Source organism: Taeniopygia guttata, chromosome 25 (assembly GCF_048771995.1).
Source record: "Taeniopygia guttata chromosome 25, bTaeGut7.mat, whole genome shotgun sequence".
In the NCBI taxonomy this organism is placed as follows: domain Eukaryota; kingdom Metazoa; phylum Chordata; class Aves; order Passeriformes; family Estrildidae; genus Taeniopygia; species Taeniopygia guttata.
The window spans coordinates 7,551,350-7,569,211 of NC_133050.1; the positions used below are offsets into that span (position 1 = coordinate 7,551,350).

The 17,862-nt window shown below is 49.5% G+C and overlaps 3 protein-coding genes across 3 annotated transcripts; all 3 read right to left on the bottom strand.

Annotated features, from left to right (window-relative positions):
* Positions 1-170: 170 nt before the first annotated feature.
* LOC115498523 (scale keratin-like) lies at positions 171-1,664 on the bottom strand. Its single transcript, XM_030291694.4, has 2 exons — positions 1,540-1,664; positions 171-1,061 (listed from the first exon to the last, which is right to left on the bottom strand). Exon 2 carries the CDS (start codon positions 980-982, stop codon positions 638-640), a length of 345 nt encoding a protein of 114 aa, XP_030147554.4. The 5' UTR covers positions 983-1,061; positions 1,540-1,664; the 3' UTR covers positions 171-637.
* A 3,611-nt stretch (positions 1,665-5,275) lies between these two features.
* Positions 5,276-6,619, bottom strand: LOC140680625 (feather keratin-like). Its single transcript, XM_072918598.1, has 2 exons — positions 6,519-6,619; positions 5,276-6,017 (listed from the first exon to the last, which is right to left on the bottom strand). Exon 2 carries the CDS (start codon positions 6,008-6,010, stop codon positions 5,573-5,575), a length of 438 nt encoding a protein of 145 aa, XP_072774699.1. The 5' UTR covers positions 6,011-6,017; positions 6,519-6,619; the 3' UTR covers positions 5,276-5,572.
* Positions 6,620-14,906: 8,287 nt separating this feature from the next.
* LOC140680593 (uncharacterized) lies at positions 14,907-16,549 on the bottom strand. Its single transcript, XM_072918532.1, has 2 exons — positions 16,443-16,549; positions 14,907-15,840 (listed from the first exon to the last, which is right to left on the bottom strand). The coding sequence occupies exon 2, from the start codon at positions 15,819-15,821 to the stop codon at positions 15,111-15,113; it is 711 nt and encodes a 236-aa protein (XP_072774633.1). The 5' UTR covers positions 15,822-15,840; positions 16,443-16,549; the 3' UTR covers positions 14,907-15,110.
* Between the last annotated feature and the right edge of the window lie 1,313 nt (positions 16,550-17,862).

The following is a 17,862-nucleotide window of genomic DNA, read 5'->3' on the forward strand; positions in this document are numbered from 1 at the left end:
GGATTGGGAGAGTTCCAAAACCTCTTTATCCCTCTTGGAATGACTTTGTGTCACCGCCGAAAGGACCTGGGCACCTTCCGGGTGTGGAAAGGCACCAGAAGCTGCCGCGCTCACCCAGACTGGCGGAAAACCCCCAAAATTATGGGTAAAAACCACAGGAAAACTCTGGATTTTGATGCACAACGGTTTAATGAGAAAGGAGGAAGAGAAATATCACGGCGGGGGTGGAAAATCCCGGGGGAAATGAAGGAAAAAATCGCTCTAAGGCTGGGCATTCTACAGGGGAGACTCCTGCGTGTTCAGGCGTGGGAAGGTGACACGACCTCATCCCACTTTCAGCCAGCCAGGGATCATGGATGGGACCATTCCAAGTCAGTGTTTTTTTTGGTGTTTTGTTTTTTTTTTTTTCAGAACTCGCGGCTGAGGAAAAAAAAAAAAAAAAAAAAAGGAAAAGGAAAAGAAAAGGGAATTTACATAAAAGCGCGGGGCTGAGGATGATCAGGGAACTGCCGGGATTTGGGGTTGAGGGTGCTCCGGGAACTGCCGGGATTTGGGGCTCAGGATGCTCCGGGAACTGCCGGGGTTTGTGGAGGCTCCGTGGTGGCTCTTGGCTCCTTGCTGCTCCTTCCTGGGATGTTTAACAGGGTCTGCAGCTCCCAGAGGATCCGTAGGAAGAGTAGGACCTCCCGTAACTGTAGGAGCCGTAGGAACCCCCAGATCCCAGGAAGTTTCCGCATCCCAGGAAGTTTCCGCATCCCAGGAAGTTTGAGGGTGCCGAGGAGCCCACGATGCTCTCCTGGGGGCAGGAGCTGAGGATGGGCCCCGGGAAGGTGATGACCACGGGCGGGGGGTGGATGACAGCGCGGGAGTCCCCGCAGGAGGTGACACAGGGCTGGCTCCAGGCGTCCGCGCAGGGCTGGGGACAGGAGATCCCGCAGGGCACCAGGCAGCGGGAACTGGAGCTCTGTCTGTAGGGAAACATCTTCTGGGACTGAGGATGGGTCTGGAACCACAGAGCCGAGGCAGCAGGAAGGTCAGAGACCGATTTAATGGAGGCTGGGCTGGGAAGAGGAAGAGCGGACAGCAAAAACATCACAAAGAGGCTCAAAATGTGGGGTTTTCCATCTTCTCATGTCCTTGTCTCCTATGTGTCCCGACTCTTAATTACGGAGTCAATTTGACACAAAAGTACCCCTCAAGTTTAGCAGTAAATCTCAAATTAACAGTAACCCCCAAAATGAACAGTAAATCCCAAATGAGCAGTAACCCCAAAAATTAATAGTAAACCCCGAAAATGAACAGTAAATCCCAAATGAAGAGTAACCCCCAAAATGAACAGTAACCCCCAAAATTAACAGTAAATCCCAAATTAGCAGTAAATCCCAAAAAGAACAGTAACCCCCAAAATTAACATTAACCCCTAAAACGAGCAGTAACCCCAACCCCTGCCCTGGCCCTGCTGGCCCCACAATTTGGGATCCAAGCAAAGCTCAGTTCAAATCCCGACAGTTCCAGGAACAATTCCAGGCTCGGACTTACCCCGTGGAGCTCGGAGTGAGGCGGGAGGGTTTGCTGGAGCAGCCCAGAGCCAAGAGGGTTTTTATACCTTTTCTTGGGCAATCAGCTGGAGCTGAAACATCCACGGCTGATGAATGATCCAAGAAAAATTCCCTCCACCTCTCACTGGCCCAGATAAAGTGATTATTTTGCTCAGCAATTATTACTGTTGTTGTTACATCCATGGCATTACTCAGGCGCGGTAATGATTTCTTTTTTTTGATTTTCATTGTTGCTTTTTCCTACTTCTGGGATTGCCTCACGATTGCTCAGATGTTGATCCATCAGCACGAGGTGCTGACATAGCGCGGATCCCACCTGGCTTTTTCCGAGGAAAAGGCAATTGTGCAATTTCTGCCATTATTGACCCACAGTGACTCCGGTGACTCCGACTCCAGGCACGTTTGTCCACAGGTGCCTTCCGACGGAATTTGGGAATGGGAAGAGCTCCTTCCCATCCTCCTGGTCAAGGAACGCTCATGAAATATCCAGGGGAGTAACCAGGGGTTTTCCCAGGAGAAATCGACATCCATTTTTAGGGAATCTGTGGGATCAGCACTGCTGAGGGAGGAGGATTCATGGACTGGGGTGAGCCAGGTCAGGGAGGGGATCTGTGCATCACCCCTGGAAAACCTGGGAATGTCCAGGTGCAGCTCCAGCTGAGGCAGAGGTCTGGGTGCAACTTCAGCAGATTTGTTCCTCAGATTCCTCCCTCTCCAGTCATTCATGGATTGCATTTCATGTTGAGTCTCCATTTTCCATACCCAATATTATTCCTAAATTTCCTCGAGAAATGAGATTTTCCCCCTCAAAAAATCCCTGCCTTTATGGAGTTATAAAGTGAACAGTGGGGGTTTTGAGTAGCCCTGAGAGTTCTGTCCCAAAATGTCCATTTTATTCCATTTCTTCCCATTGTTAACTGTTAGTGTAGGGAGCCTGAGGGAGCTTTTCCTGGGGTTTCCTTGAGTTTTCCCAACCCTTGGAATTTACAGTTAAGAGAATTCACCCAAACCAAAACCAGGATTAGGAAAAACCAGGGAGAAGAGAAATTGTGGGGCCAGAACCATTGGGAGCTGCTCCTGCCCCGACCACACCTGGAAATCCCTGTCCCAACCTCCCCATCCTCCTAAAAGGGTAAAAGGAGAAACCCAGTGGGATCAATGCAAATGAACCCTAAAATTCTTCATTTTGGGTCCTGGTGTTTGATTCTCTCCCTCTGCTCTGCTGTGCTGAGATCCCACCAGGAATTCCGTGCCGGGTTCTGGTGTCCCCAAGCCATGAAGTTGCTCAGGGGACTGGAGCCAGTCCCTGATGAATCCAGGCTGGGAATATTGGGAATGTTGGGAATGTTGAGCCTGTGGAGACCCCAGAGCTCCTCCAGGATCTGCAGGGAGCTGGAGAGGGACTTTACCTCAGGAACTGCAGGGACAGGGCACGGGGAATGGGGTCAGGGCGTCAGAGGGGGAATTTGTGTGGGACTTTGGGGAGGAATTGTTCCCTGTGAGGGCCTAACCCAGGGAATTCCATGGATTTCCCACCCTTGGAAGTGTCCAAGGCTGGGCTGGTCTATGGAAGCTGTCCCTGCCTGTGGAGCAATTCCACCCCAAAAAATTCATTCCTCATCATTTTTACCAACTTGGCAAAATCAGCAAAACGCTGCAGGAAGCAAAACAGCTTTAAAAAAAAAACAAACCTCAAGGAAGAAACTGGAGGGTGTTGGGAGAAACTGATAATTATTCCGGGCAGATAAAACAACCGGAGCCCGGGCAGGGATCGCCTCCCGAGGGTTGGGAAACGCCGGGGATGGCTCAACCCCCGCGGGCGATCCCGGGATGGATAAAAGGCTCCCGGCTCCCAGTTCCTCCCATGCCAGCTCCGGATTCCTGAGATTTCAGCTCCTCGGGCTTCTCCTCTTCGGGATCTGAGTGAGTCTGGGGGACGCTTTGGGGGTGGCCGGGGTGGGAGTCGCTCCCTGGGGAGACTGGGAGAGCCCCGAGGAGCTGCCGGGGAGGAAGGGAGAGGGAGATGGGAAAAAGAGGAAAAAAATCTGAGTTTTTGGAGAGGAGCTGTTTGAGAAGGAGGGAGGAAAGGGACAGGGAGAAGAGAAAGAGGGAGAAAAAATCGGAGGTTTTCCAGAGCAGGTGCTAGGGAGGGAGGGAGGGAGGGGTAAGGGAGAAAGAAGAAGAATCTGAGCTTTTGGAGAGGAGATGCCTGGAAGGGAGGGAAGGAGGCGTGCAGAGAGAGAGAGGGAGAGGCACGGGGAGAAGGGGAAAAAGAGAAAAAAAATCTGAGTTTTAACAGAGGAGCCGTATGAGAGGGAGGGATGGAGGGAGCAGGAGAGAGGGACAGGGAGAAGAGAGAAAGAGAAAAAAATCTGAGATTTTGGAGAGGTTTTGGAGGAAAGGATGGAAAGAGAGGAGTGAGGAGGAGAGGGAGAAGGGAAAGAGAGAAAATATAAGCAGGGGCTCTGCTGCTCTGATTTCCAACCCGAGCTCCCCTTTCCGCAGCAGCTCCAGGATGTCCTTCTCCAGCCAGCTCAGCTCCCGCTGCTCCGCGCCCTGCGCCGTGTCCTGCCCCCAGCCCTGCGCGGACGCCTGGAGCCAGCCCTGTGTCACCTCCTGCGGGGACTCCCGCGCTGTCATCCACCCCCCGCCCGTGGTCATCACCTTCCCGGGGCCCATCCTCAGCTCCTGCCCCCAGGAGAGCATCGTGGGCTCCTCGTTCCCAGCGGGAATGGAGCGCCCCGCGGGCCTGCAGGGCTCTCTGCTCTATGGAGGCCTCCTCTCCTCCTCCAGGAACGCCTGGAGCCAGCGCTCCGGGGGCTGCGGGCCCTGCTGAGCCGGGAGAGGGGATGGGGGAGCCTGGGGGGGCGGCAGCAGGAGCTGGGGCAGGGGATGAGCCCGGGGATGTGGCTCCGTGGGGCTGGGAGATGCTCTGAATCCATGGGAACTACTCAGGATTAATGGAAAATGTTCCGGATCCATGGGAACTGCTCAGAATCCATGGGAACTGCTCAGGATCCATGGGAACTGCTCAGAATCCATGGAAAATGTTCTGAATCCATGGGAACTGCTCAGAATCCATGAGAACTGCTCAGGATCCGTGGGAACTGTTCAAAATCCATGGAAACTTCTCATAAGCCATGGACAATGTTCAGAATCCATGGGAACTGCTCAGAATCCAAGGAAATTGTTCAGAACTTGTGGGAAACACTCATCTTCCTTGCAAACCCCTTAGCACCCCTGGGACCTCCTCAGCACCCCTGGAATCTCCTCAGCACCCCTGGAATCTCCTCAACACCCCTGGAATTTCCTCAGCACCCCTGGAGGTGCTCTTCTTCTCCCCCTTCTTATTTTTAATGTCACTTGTCTCCAAATGTGTCTTTTCCCTCCCAAAACCCTGAACTGTTTGCCCACTTTTATCCCAATAAACTTCTGTGTTTGCATTCAAATCCCTTGGATTTCTTCTCTTTTTTATAAAACCTCTGCAAACCCATGGGACCAAACTGTCCCCTTATCCCAGAGATCTAGGGAGGAGGGTTTGGCTCTTCCAGGGAATGTTTTTATGGTTTCATCTGTCAAAAAATTTCCATTTCACCTTCCCAGGGAACCAGGTGGGACAGGGCTGCGCAGTCCTCAGAAAAGAATTCCATGAAAAATTAAATATCCACTTCAGAACTGCTCCAAGAGCTCCTTCTGCCCAAACAGAAAACTCCAAATCGTGATGCAGAAAGGATTTTATTGGTGCTGAGAAATGGGATTCATCCCGTGACAGCAGCGCCACCGGGAATTCCAGGGGAATTCAGAGGGAATTACAGAGGAATTCAGAGGAATTCGGGCAAATTCACAGCAAGGCAGAATCGATGGGAATTGCGAGCGGAGATCCATCCGGAGGGAATCGCAGGGCTGGGATCACTCCTGGGATCGCTCCTGGGGTTGTTCCCGGGATCATTCCTGAGATCATTCCTGGGATGAAGGAGCAGCCCCGGCCCCTCTCGGAGCCCTCCATTCGCTCACTATTTGCCGATTTGCTTCTTTTTCAGCGGCATTTGGTAATCCAAACCTTTGCTGGGCTTGGCAGGGCGGGGGTAGGAATGTCGGGGATAGGAGGAGTAGGAATTTCGGGAATAAGAGAGGTAGGAATTTCGGGGGTAGGAGGGGTAGGAGTAGCAGGAGGAGGAGGAGGAGAAATTCCAGCCGCCAGAAGCTGCTCCGGGCTCGAAGGAGCTCTGGACAGCTCCGGACTCGAAGGAATTTCCCATTCCCACTGGGAGTTCGGATCCCACGATGCTCTGCTGGGGGCAGGAGTTGAGGATGGGCCCCGGGAAGGTGATGACCACGGGCGGAGGGTGGACGATGGCCCGGGAGTCCCCGCAGGAGGTGACACAGGGCTGGCTGCAGGCGCTGGCCACGGGCTGGGGGCAGGACACGGGGCAGAGCTGCTGGAAGGGCATCGCGGGGCTGGAGGTGACACAGAGGGGACAACGTCAGGGGGCAGAGCAAAGGGGAACCCTCATGTATTTATTATTTATTATTTATCATCATTAATTATTATTTATTATTATTAATTATTCTTTATCCCTATTATTTATTTATTTATTCAAATATTCATAGATTTAAAAATTTATCTTTTCAATATTCATATTTCCAATGATCATATTTCTTATATTCATATTTCCTATAGTCATTAATTCACTCATTCAAATATTCATATTTTCAATGTTCGTCTTTTCGATATTCATATTTCCAATATTTATATTCTCAACTTTTATAACAATAATACTCATATTTCTTATATTTATATTCCATATATTAATTTATTAAATTAATCTCAGAACTAACGTGTTTTGCCTCATTTATTTCCAACTGTTCTGTTCCCAAATCTTAAACCATCTTCCCCCTCTCCTTGTGAATTTTTTAGAAGTAAATCGAACCCTGCCCGACCCCCCAGACCTGACTTACGTGGTGGCACAGCAGGAGATGGGATGAGAATCGCAGAAAAATAATTTTAAATCTGGCTGCAGGATCTTTTATAGAGCCTCACTTCGCCCTGGGGGAAGAGAACCGCTCCTGCCCTCTTTGTCCCCATTGTCCCTCAAATGCCTTTTTTTTTTTTTTTGCTTTTGTCTCTCAGTCAAGGTAATTCTGGCCATTGTTTCTCCCCAAAATCCACCTGGCATGCCTTTAAATCCTGGAGATTTTGGGACATCCCAAAATCGAATCGCCCCAAGGGCAATTCCCACCCTTGGCACAACTCCCGAGCTGAAGATTTATTTTGCTGTGAGCTTTCATATCGATTTTTTTCCCCCCAAATTGTATCAAAATCCCCCAATCCAATATCCCCGTGTAGATTGGCCTCTCCATTCCCTGTTTTTCTTTCTCCAAACAAAGAATTCCTGGCTCAGGGCCTACGCAGGAGATGAAAGGAGCGAGGCCTTGGGCTCCTCCCTGGACCTCCCTCCCCGCTGAATCAACAGCCGGGACTGGGATTTCACCTCAGACTTTTTAATAATCCCCGTGAGGAAATCGGCACCAAAAATTGCCCAATTCCCGCCGGGTGTCGGGCAAAGGAGGGGTTGGGTGGGAAAAACAAGGGTTTGACATCGTCCCGAGATCGGAGAGCACCGAGATGGCAAGGGGAGGATTAAATTTAAAATTAAAATTAAATTGGTTGGGCAGCAGCTCGAGTCAGCGCAATCACAGGGGAAACGCGATTTCCAGGGAAGGAGCCACGCAGAAATCCAGGGATCATTCCAAGCCCCTGAGGAGGAGGAGGAGGAGGAAGGTTTTGGGGTGAGGATGAAGAAGGGCAAACAATGATTCAGGAATTTAGAGATGTTTTTCAGAGATCTTTGCTTTCCGTGCCGTCACTGCTGACTCAGGACCCGGCGCCCTCTCCAGACTTCCCCTGGGAGCTGCTGAGCCCGCAGAAAATCCCGCTTTATTAAGCATTAATTAGCAATAATATTTTTCCCCTTGCTCTTTCAGACCTGCACCTCCCATGTGAGATGGGGAATCACAGGAGGGTTAAGGTTAGGCTTAGGTTTAGGTTTAGGCTTAGGGTTGGGTTAGGGTTAGGGTTTAAAATTCTCTAAATTCGTATTTAATCCATGTTTTTCCAAATCTAAGGAGGAATTTTGCAGTTTTTTGGGGGGATAGAATTGATTATTTTCTGGAAATGCTTGATGTATTTCAGTTCCCCTTACTTACAATGGTCTTGAATTCCCATTATCCTGTCCCTCCATCCTTTGGGAATTGTCCATTCCCTTGTTTTTTGTCAACTCCTTCATATTCTGGAAGCCACAACTGAGTTGTCCCAAAGCTTCTTTGAATGTTAAAGTTTTCATGGATGTCCACAAAAAAGTTGGAGATTCTCTTTTTCCAAGGCGGGGAATTAGGGAGGGAAAATTGCTGGAAATGGAATTTTTCCAGCCTGGTAACTTGGAGTTTGGTTCTGAATAAAAATAACATTTATTTTTATTTATCTTTTTTTTTTTTTTTTCAGTGTTAAAAAACCCCAATTTGTTTGAAAATATGAAGAGAGTGAACTTCTGGAATGACTGAGCTGAGGGATTCCAATGGATTTTGGGAGCCCCTCTTTAAACATGACCTGATGGGAAACGTTCTCAAATCTTGATTATCGGCACCATAAAACAAGAGAAAACCAACTTTAGGGTGAAAATCATCAATTTACTAAAATGAAAAGTATTTGGAGTATATAAGGAAATAAAACCACTTGAAATGATGAAAATTATGACCTTGGTTTTTTTTTGTTTTTTTTTTTTTTTTCCCCTCTTTCCCAAGTTGATTATTCCAGTTTTAGGGCATGTAACCAAAATAAAACCTGATTAACATTAAATTAACATTCCAGGTCCAGGTGTAATCCAGCCTGGGAGTGTTTGGGAAGTGCGCTGGCTCTCTTTGTTGTGTGGAAGCCATGGGATATTTTGGGGCGGGGAATGACCCGGAATTACAGCTCCAACGTGGCCATTAGGGAAGAATGAACTGAACATAATCTTTAGGATAAAAACAGCGCCTGGAATGGCTCGGAATGGGATGAGCAGGACACACCTGGCATCCCAAACTGCCTGGAGGGATCTGTTGCTGGCACCGGCTCCCGGAATTTGGAGCTCCAGGTCCCTCCCTGTTACTGCCAAGAGGTGGAGAAGAGTCCTTGGAAAAGAAGTTCAGGAAAGTTTGGATGCAGAAATGTGGAGAAAAGCTTGGGTTTGGCTCAGTTCCCTTTGTTTAGAGGGAAGAGAATCCCCAGACAGCGCTGGGTATGAACAGGACACAAAAAATTCCCATTTTGCTTCCATCTGAAGGTTTTATCCTGGAAAATGCAGAGCCAGATGTTTTTAGGAATACAATATTTTATCTCAGAAAATGCAGAGCTAGGGTTTTTTAAGGGATAAAATGTCTTACCCCAGAAAATGCAGAGTCACGTTTTTTTAGGGATAAAGTCTCTTATCCCAGAATTTTAACCCTAAATTTTACCTTTAGTCAAGTTTGGAGCAGTCTGGGAAGAGTCTGGAGGTTGCCTGTCCCTCTATTCAAGGCTGAGTGTGCCCAAGAGAGCCCAAGGAGCAGAGGAAAAAGGGAATTCTGAACGGGTTTGATGCAGCAGCATTTTAATGGGAATGAAAAGTGGAGATGAACATTTGCAGAGAGAATAATGCAGACAAAGAGGAGCCGACTCCGAGAAAAGCCCCAAATCACCCAAAATCACCCAAAATTGCAATCACCTGCTCCAGCCTGACCCTTTCCAGCCCGACAGACCCTCCCCTCACACTTGCTGAGACCTTCCAATCCCTACCATTCCCCAAATCCCTCGGTTCCGATCCACGCTTGGCGTCGAACTGGGCAGAGAAAGTCCAAAGCACAGACAGAAGAGGCAAAGCCCCAAGAAGAAAGAAAAGCTTGAACTAAACTAAAGTTCTATCCTAAACTTAAAACGCAGGGTCCTGGTTTCCAGCGGCGCTTCCCTCTCCAGCAGCCTTCAGATCACATTCCGTATTCCTTCGCTTCTTCCCTTGTTCCTTTCCGTGGTTATTTCCCTCAAAAACCGCTCAGATCTTCTTGCAGAGGCCCCTCTGGCACGGGTGCTTCCAGCGGGTGGAGAAGGTGTAGGAGCGCTCGGGGACGCACTTGGTGGCACAGGGCGTGGCACAGGGCGTGGCACAGGGCGTGGTGCAGGTGGGCACGCACTTGGTCACGCACTTGGTGGCACAGGAGGTGGTGGCACAGGGCGCGGCGCAGGGCGCGGGGCACGGCGGGGCGCACTTGGTGGCACAAGGTGGGGGACAGGGCGGGGCACAGGGTGGGGCACAAGGCTGAGGACAGGGCGGGGCACAGGGCGGGGCACAAGGCTGGGGACAGGGCGGAGCACAGGGTGGGGCACAGGGCGGAGCACAGGGTGGGGCACAGGGCGGAGGACAGGGCGGGGGACAGGGCGGGGGACAGGGCGGGGCACATTTGGTGGTGCATGGGGCAGCGCACGGAGTGACACAGGGCGGGGCACACTGGGTGACACACGGGGGGTCACACTTGGCCACGAACTGCGGCACGCAGCAGGACTCCAGGCACTCCAGGCCCTTCTGGCCCGTCCCGATGGGCACGCCCGCCTCCAGTGCCCCAGCCAGCTCAGCCGACTCTGAGGAGCCCACCACGGTCTCCTGCGGGTACGTGGTGAGGATGGGCCCCGGGAAGGTGACGACCACGGGTGGTGGGAAGATGATGACCCGTGAGTCGGGGCAGGCCACCACGCAGGGCTCATTGCAGGCGGCGGCGCGCGGGTCGGGGCAGGGCTCGGCACACATGGTTTTCTCGCAGGACATCTTGCGGCTGGGCTGGACCTGAAAGGAGGGGACAAATGTCAGTCCCGAGGAGCCAGAGGGATGGAATCAACCCATGGAAAGGCACAAGGTAGGGGGTGGTTTGATAACCACTCTGCTCTGCTTGGCTTGGCTCTTGTTGGTGACCTTCCAGAGCCCTGGGAACACAAACACCTCCCTGGGGACACCAAAACACCTCTCTGGACATACCAGAACACCTCTTTTGGGGACACCAGAACACCTCTTTGGGGACCCCAAATCACCTCTTTGGGGGACACCAAGCCACCTCTTGGAGGACACCAAATCACCCCTTTGGGGACACCAAATCACTCCTTTGGGACACCAAAACACCTATTTTGGGAACACCAAAACACCTCTTTGGGGACACCAAATGACCCCTTTGGGGCTGTTGTTTAATTAATATCTGTTTCCTCCTGTGCAATTTGGGCTGCAGAGGTGGAGTTCAGTAAAATGAAGGTAACACATAAACCACTGTAGGAATGGACAACAAGAGAGGTTTTACTGGACCCAATTTGGACAAAGTCTGGGCTAAGAAGATAAAAATCCAAGGGATGTCATCCCTGTGATGGAATTGATCCATAAGGATTCCAATAATTATGGATTTAGTGCAGTCAGTTCACTACAAGTTCCTTTGCCAGATAGTGAGCACAAAAGTCACTTGGAAAACTCAATAAAAACCTTTTGCAAGATCATGAGGAAAAACTGAAGCACAACAAAAACCTGAGAGCAGTTGTCCCAAATTTAAATTTCAGAGGGATTCAAACTGTTCCCAAACCAGGGCTGAGTTCTTCTTTCTGGTTTTGAAATAAATTTAAGGGTGGGGATTTGGAAAATAGCACAAAAATCCATTCAAGTTGTAATTTCAACCTTACCCAAATTCCACCTCAAAGCACCCAGTGAAGGAGCCACTTAATCTGTTGTTGCAGATTAAATTGAATATTTTGGGTTCAGCCCAGGTGATTATTTATTTTTTTTAGCTGCGTATTGGAGAAACCTGGGTGGAGTTGAGTTTGACTCAAGCCATTTTTGTTTTCTTTCCGCATTCTAAACACGATGCCGAAATGTGCATAATTCACCAAAATTTAAACCCTAATCCAGGTGCTTTCCTGAGCTTCTGATCCTTTAAATCTGCTACAACTCTGAATTCCCTGTCCTTGACTTGACCCTGATCGGAGACCAAAACAGAGGAAAGGAATAACTTAAAACCAGACCTAAACACAGAGCACAGCACATCCCAAACAGATTCAAATATTGTCACTTTGCATAAAACCAAAGTTTTGCATAAACAGAACAAAACCACCCAAAGCAGCTTCCCAAGTTGACATTTTTTGGGTCATTCCTGTATTTCCTGCATAGGAAAACAAGGAATTTTAAGGGTCGCATCCACAGGGATGTTGCGTCCTCATCCACAGGAGACTGCAGGTCTGTACATCTCAATATTTCTAAAACTTGTGTTTAAATTTCTGCACCACCTCTGCTCAAAATCAGATAAAAATTGGAAGCCACAAGGTCAGAACCGCCCCGCCAGGTGGAAGCTGCTGGCTGAGGTGTTTTAAGGTTACCTAAAGGCTGAATCCATTAAATTTCCATAAAGCAATGGAATTAAATGTTTTTAATATTATCTAGATTGCAAATACATTTTTAAACTTTGATCCCGCAGCGCTTCTGGATGATAATCAAAATTATTTTGATTATTCCATGAAAATAAATAGAATTGTTTTCCAGAATGGCAGAACACAAATCCAAAATTCAGCGTTGAGTTAATCGTAAACATTTGTAAAATTAGACTCATTTTATTGTATTATTTTAGGAAGAAGTTATATCAGAATCCAACTTACTCAGTTCAGCGAGGAGAAGCCAACAGGACCCACTGGAAGCTCCCTGAGTCAGGAATGGTTTTTATATCCCCAGCTGGACCACCAGGCTGATGCAAGAAAATAACGTCATATTTGAGCATTAGGTCCCATTACTCCCCAAACCAAATTTGAGGGGTAATTACAGTAATTGCTTTGCTTTGCTCGCTGTTTGTGTTCATTACCCTTTTCTCACCAGCACGTGACCGTTGTTGTTTGGTCCCAGATTCTTCTCATTTCAGAGTTTTGAGGCTCAAATTTATTCTTGCAGCTCTGCCGAGGTGAAAGCCCAGGCTGAGCTCAGCTTTGCAGGAGCTCCCGAGCTTTGCAAGGCTCGTCCTTGCAGCTCCTTAATCCCAGGATTTGTTTCCTGGCCTCCAAGAATGCAGCAGAGCCTAACCCAGCATTAGCCGTGAGTGTTCCCGGCTGCTTCCAAACTTGTTGGGACGTGTTTATGGGAATGGCTGGACTGGAGTGGCCGAGTCGGCTCCCAGAGCCACTCCCGGCTGAGCCCGTGGGGCTCTGGCTCCTCGTTTGGTGTCCGAGTCCAGGATCCGACTCACCCCAAGTTCCAAACCTCGAGGAGTTCCACCTCAGCATGAGGGAGAACTTCCTTCCATGGAGCTGCTGTCCAGGGAAGGCAGAATTTGGATTGTCCCTGTCTGGAGTCATCCCAAACCCATTTGGATGTGTTCCTGTGTCACCTGCCCAGGGATATCTCCAGAGGTCACTTCCAACCCCAACAATCCTGGTATTCTGGGATATAAACAACACTGGGAGGTGATGTGGCCAGTGGAGCCCCGGTTTAGCACAAAACTCCTCCTCTGCCACAAAATTCGTGCCCGGGAAGAAATCAGAAGTGGGAAAGTCCCTTTTGGGAAAAGTGGGATGGTCAGAGGGATCCTGGTATGGGATAAATCACTCCATCCTCAGTTCCTTTCCTGGTGGTTTTGGTCACCAGAAAAATGTTGGTGTGGAGGAGTGTGGGAAACTCCGGGCGAGGGAAGAAGCCATCAAAGACAATAATTCCCTGTTTAATACAGGGAAAACCAGGGAAAAAACACAGGATTTATTTAAGGTTGCTCAGGACAATTTTGGATCCAGAGGACAAAGAGTTACAGTCCCAGTTTGTGCTGGGGTGAAGCACAAATTCATGGTATGCTGGAAGCTCAGCCCCCCGAGGTGAGAGAAGCCCAGTCCCATTTAAATCCCCAAATATGCCCTGATTTGGGAAGGTGAGTGTTTGGGCAAGTGGATTGAAATGGTATCATTAGGATAACAAACACAGGGGCAGGCTTTTAATCCCCAAGAACCAGAGGGATCCGAATTCCGAATTCCCGAGGCTGAGTCAGGGGAATCACGTGGGTGGCCCTGACACATTTGTTTGGAAGGGACGCTATGATTCAGTCCTGCTTTAATATCCGCAGCCTGTCATTAACTTCAGAGAGCCATGGCACTTTGCATGGGTAAAACATGAGTGGGTGTTTGCAAAACCATCCCCAAGCATTTCCTCACAGCATTCCCAATGAGTGCTTTTGCCCAGGGGAGCCTCTGGGATCGCTCTGCTTCCAGGAGGGAATGGAGAGCATGGAGGTCATGACAAAAATAAACCAAAAAAAAAAAACCAAAACAAAAACCAGGAAGGAGGGAAATGAGCCCAGGAAATGCTGGGGGTGCTCAGAAACAACTGGTTTGGGGTGGCAGGTCTTGGGATTGTGGTGCCAACCTGATCCAGGGCTCCTCAGCTGAGTGTGACACAAAATTCTGGAGTTGGGAAGGTGGGATGGGCCCCTGAGAGAGGATTTTAAAGGAATCACAGAAATGGGATGGTTTGGGTGGGAAGGGACCTTAGAAATGCCTTCATTCCACATCCCACACCTCCCACCATCCCAGGCTGCTCCAATTCCCATCCTGCCTGGCTTGGACACTTCCAGGGATGGGGAGTTAATGGATCAGGATCAGGATGAGGATCAGTAGGACCTGTCAGTGGCTGCTTTCCCTGGAGCAGCCCACCCAAGCAACGTCTGGCAGGTTCGGAAAAGTTTGGAGACACTGGAATTCCTTTCCAGCTCCTTTCAGCAGTGCCAGCCCTGCCTGGAGTATTCCTCCTCCTCCTCTCTCCTTAAGCAGCAGTCTCCTGCAGCTTTTATCCTGTTTTTTGCTCTCTCAGGGGCATTCCCAGCTCCAGGTCTTCATCTCTTTCCAGGTTTCAGCCCCAGGAATTCCCCAAAAGCCCCTTGGAAGGGAAGAATCGCTCTGCCCTTCCTGGCAGGAATTCCCTTCCCCAGAGCAGCTCCAGAGGGAGCTTTTGGACCAGCCCGACTTCCGCAGGCAGGAATTAATTTCTTCTCCTGCATGTTTTTATTTATTTACATGGAAAAAATCGAGGATGAGGAAGTGGTTGTGCAATCCCAGTTGGAAAAGGATTTCAGACTTTATACAGGTGAAGTTACAAGAGATGTTGTGAGCAGGAAATTTAAATAAATATTAATTATTTGGGGGGTTTGAGATGGGGAATAGTCTCGAGAGGTCGGGAAGGAGCTGGGGGCGGGGCTCCAACCCTCCCAAATTCTGGAATTAGGCCAAAAGCATGAGTTTGAAAAAAGAGTTACAAGAAAAAAAAAAAAAAAACAACGTGGGAATTTGAATGCAACAGAACTTTAATGTTAGGGAAGGGTTCAGGGCAGAGTCACAGGCAAGGTGCACAAAGGACAATTCCCAGGGCTTTGGGAAGCGATACAGATCCACAAAGGCCGGAGAAGGTGATTCCTGGGATGTCCTTGGCTTGCAGCTTCCCCAGGAGCTGAGCCCAGCCCGCGGCTGCTGCCGGGGGAGCCGGGGCTGCCTCAGAAAAAGGAGCCGCAGTTTCCTCCTCCAAACCTCCCGGAGCTGGAGCTGCCCCCTCCGTAGGATCCCCCTCCATAGGAGCCGCCCCCAAAGGAGCCCCCACCGCAGGAGCCCCCGAAGCCCCCGCCCGAGGAGCCGAAGGTTCTTCTGCTCCCAAATGATCTGCCCCCTCCGTAGGAGCCCCCAGAGCCAAAGGATCTGCCCCCTCCGTAGGAGCCCCCAAAGGAACCACCTCGGCAGGACCCACCAAAGGAACCACCTCCGTAGGACCCACCCATGGAACCTCCTCCGTAGGATCCGCCCATGGAACTACCCCCATAGGATCCCCCAATTCCCCCCATGGAACCGCCTCCATAAGATCCCCCCATGGAACCTCCTCCGTAGGATCCCCCCATGGAACCGCCTCCAAGGGATCCCCCAATTCCCCCCATGGAGCCGCTGCCCCCTCCGTAGGAGCCCCCAAGGGCGCCCCCGGATCCGGAGGATCCCATGGCCCCCGACGGGAAGGAGGTGCCCACGATGCTCTCCTGGGGGCAGGAGCTGAGGATGGGCCCTGGGAAGGTGATGACCACGGGCGGAGGGTAGACCACGGCCCGCGAGTCCCCGCAGGAGGTGACACAGGGCTGGCTCCAGGCGTCCGCGTAGGGCTGGGGACAGGACACCTCGCACGGGGACGAGCAGCCGCTGCTCATCATCGCTCCTGACGACATTCTTGGGATGGACGGCGACCTGCGGCAGCACAGCAATCAGAACCACAGTGCCCAGAATTCCAGAGGAAAAAGAAATCCTGCTCTGGTGCTTTCCATGAGCGGGAAAAGTGGGGGAAGCAGAGTATAGAGACATTCCTGACATATTTTGGGATAGAGGGAGAACTGCCACTCTGCAAAGGAGTAAAATTAAAATGTTCCAGGAGGAGATCTGGGCTTTTACACAATCCCCAGGATGATAAAATCTGTAATTTCCTGACTGAAGGGATTATTGCCCTATAAATACGAGATCTCCTCTCTTTTTACTCCATCCTGAATAAAAGCCAAGCTCGGAGTAGTTAAGTTGTAACCTCCTCGTCAAATAATCAGTGCTTAATTGAGACTTTCCCTTTGTGGTTGGGAGCAGCACAACCTCACGGTTTGAGATCTGCATCTCCCAACCAGCCACAACAAACCTCCCTTCCCAAGAGGCAGAATTGATAGAATGGAACAATTTGGCTTGGAAAAGAGACCCAAGTCCAAATTCCCAATCATTTCAGAGCTCTGACAAGGAATCATTTCCCGGTTCAGCACCGACAGCCGCATCCCAGTTAATGGAAATGGAATTAGAGGCAGAGAACTCACCGGGCTCACAGGGAAAACCAGACTGGAGAGAAGGTGCTGGAGAAGCTGCAGGAAAATCCCGGTTTTTATACCCTTCCCGACGGCTCCCAGGCCATGCAACACAACTTTAGGACATCACCAGCAACACATTTTGCTGCATAAGCGCCTTCTAATTGTAATAATTGCTTTGATAAGTGCTAATGATTCGTAAATCAACCCCTCATCGGCCAATACATGCACACACCCTTTGTCTTGCTTTAATCCTTAAATAATTTTTTGATGATTTTGTTACTGGTGCCATTTCCTGACCTGGTTTGACTTGGGAATTGGCTTGGAAGGGTGATGGATCGGGAATTTCCTCAGCAAGGGCAAAAATCAAATTGTCTTTGACAGGGGAAATATTTTCTGTTCTGCAGAAAATTCCCTGGAAATCCAGAATTGGGAAAACCCGCAAATTTTGTGTTTATAAATCCTCGGATGGGAAGGGTAATTTTTTGTACCCATTTAACCCAAGGAACTCATTAAAAAGCACTTAAATTAATACCTTGGTGCTCATTGTCATCCAAGGAAGCCCTGTGTGAGAGCATTTAATTATTTTAATTCTCCTTTTGTCACGTTAATTTTCATAACTCTCCTTTTGTCATCTTAATTATCCTAATTCTCCTTTTGTCCCCTGTTGGGACAGCTGCAATATTCCAGGGAGACACGTGTCCAGGAGGTATCATTGGAGGATGAAACCAAAATATCTTTGGGTGCATGAAGCTGATTCCATCTAAAACACAATAAATGTACCTCAAGACTGGCCAGGATTATTTTTTCAGGGAATTCCTGAATTCCCTGAAAATTCCAGCAGAATTCCTGGGTTTGGACCTTGTCTGGTGAAAGGCAGAAATGCATAAATAGGGGGAGAGATCTCCAAGCAAAATTCCCAATTTATCAATCACCAGCAACACCCAGGAGGGTTTTAGATGTGGAGGATATTTTGGGGTGGTTGTCACAGACAAACACCTCACACAAACATTGGTGTCATCAAACCCCAGACTGAGCAGGGATGGGGGTTGGTTCTAAATCAAAGTCAGATGAAGAGATTTGAGATTTGAAATTTGAGATTTGAGACCTAACATTTGATATTGGAGATTCAAGATTCAAGACTTGAGATTCGAGGTTCAAGATTTTGAGATTCGAGATTTGATTCTGTCGGTGCTGTGGGAGGGAAACAACTCCAGTTTGGAGCTGGAATTTCATTATGTTTGTCCTGGAAAGGGTGGTCAGGCCTTGGAAAGGGCTCCCTGGAGGTGTCCAAAGAAGACCTGGCTGCTGGTCTGGGTGACCAGGTGGGGATCAGTCCCAGGTTGGACTCCATGGAAAAGACCTTGGAGCTCTTTTCCAACCTCAACAATCCCGAAATTCCATGATCATCCCACATTTCTGTCACGATAAA

Excerpts from the sequence above, each read along its gene's own strand:
- LOC115498523 (XM_030291694.4), bottom strand. The coding sequence starts at position 982 with ATGTTTCCCTACAGACAGAGCTCCAGTTCCCGCTGCCTGGTGCCCTGC.
- LOC140680593 (XM_072918532.1), bottom strand. The coding sequence starts at position 15,821 with ATGTCGTCAGGAGCGATGATGAGCAGCGGCTGCTCGTCCCCGTGCGAG.
- LOC140680625 (XM_072918598.1), bottom strand. The coding sequence starts at position 6,010 with ATGCCCTTCCAGCAGCTCTGCCCCGTGTCCTGCCCCCAGCCCGTGGCC.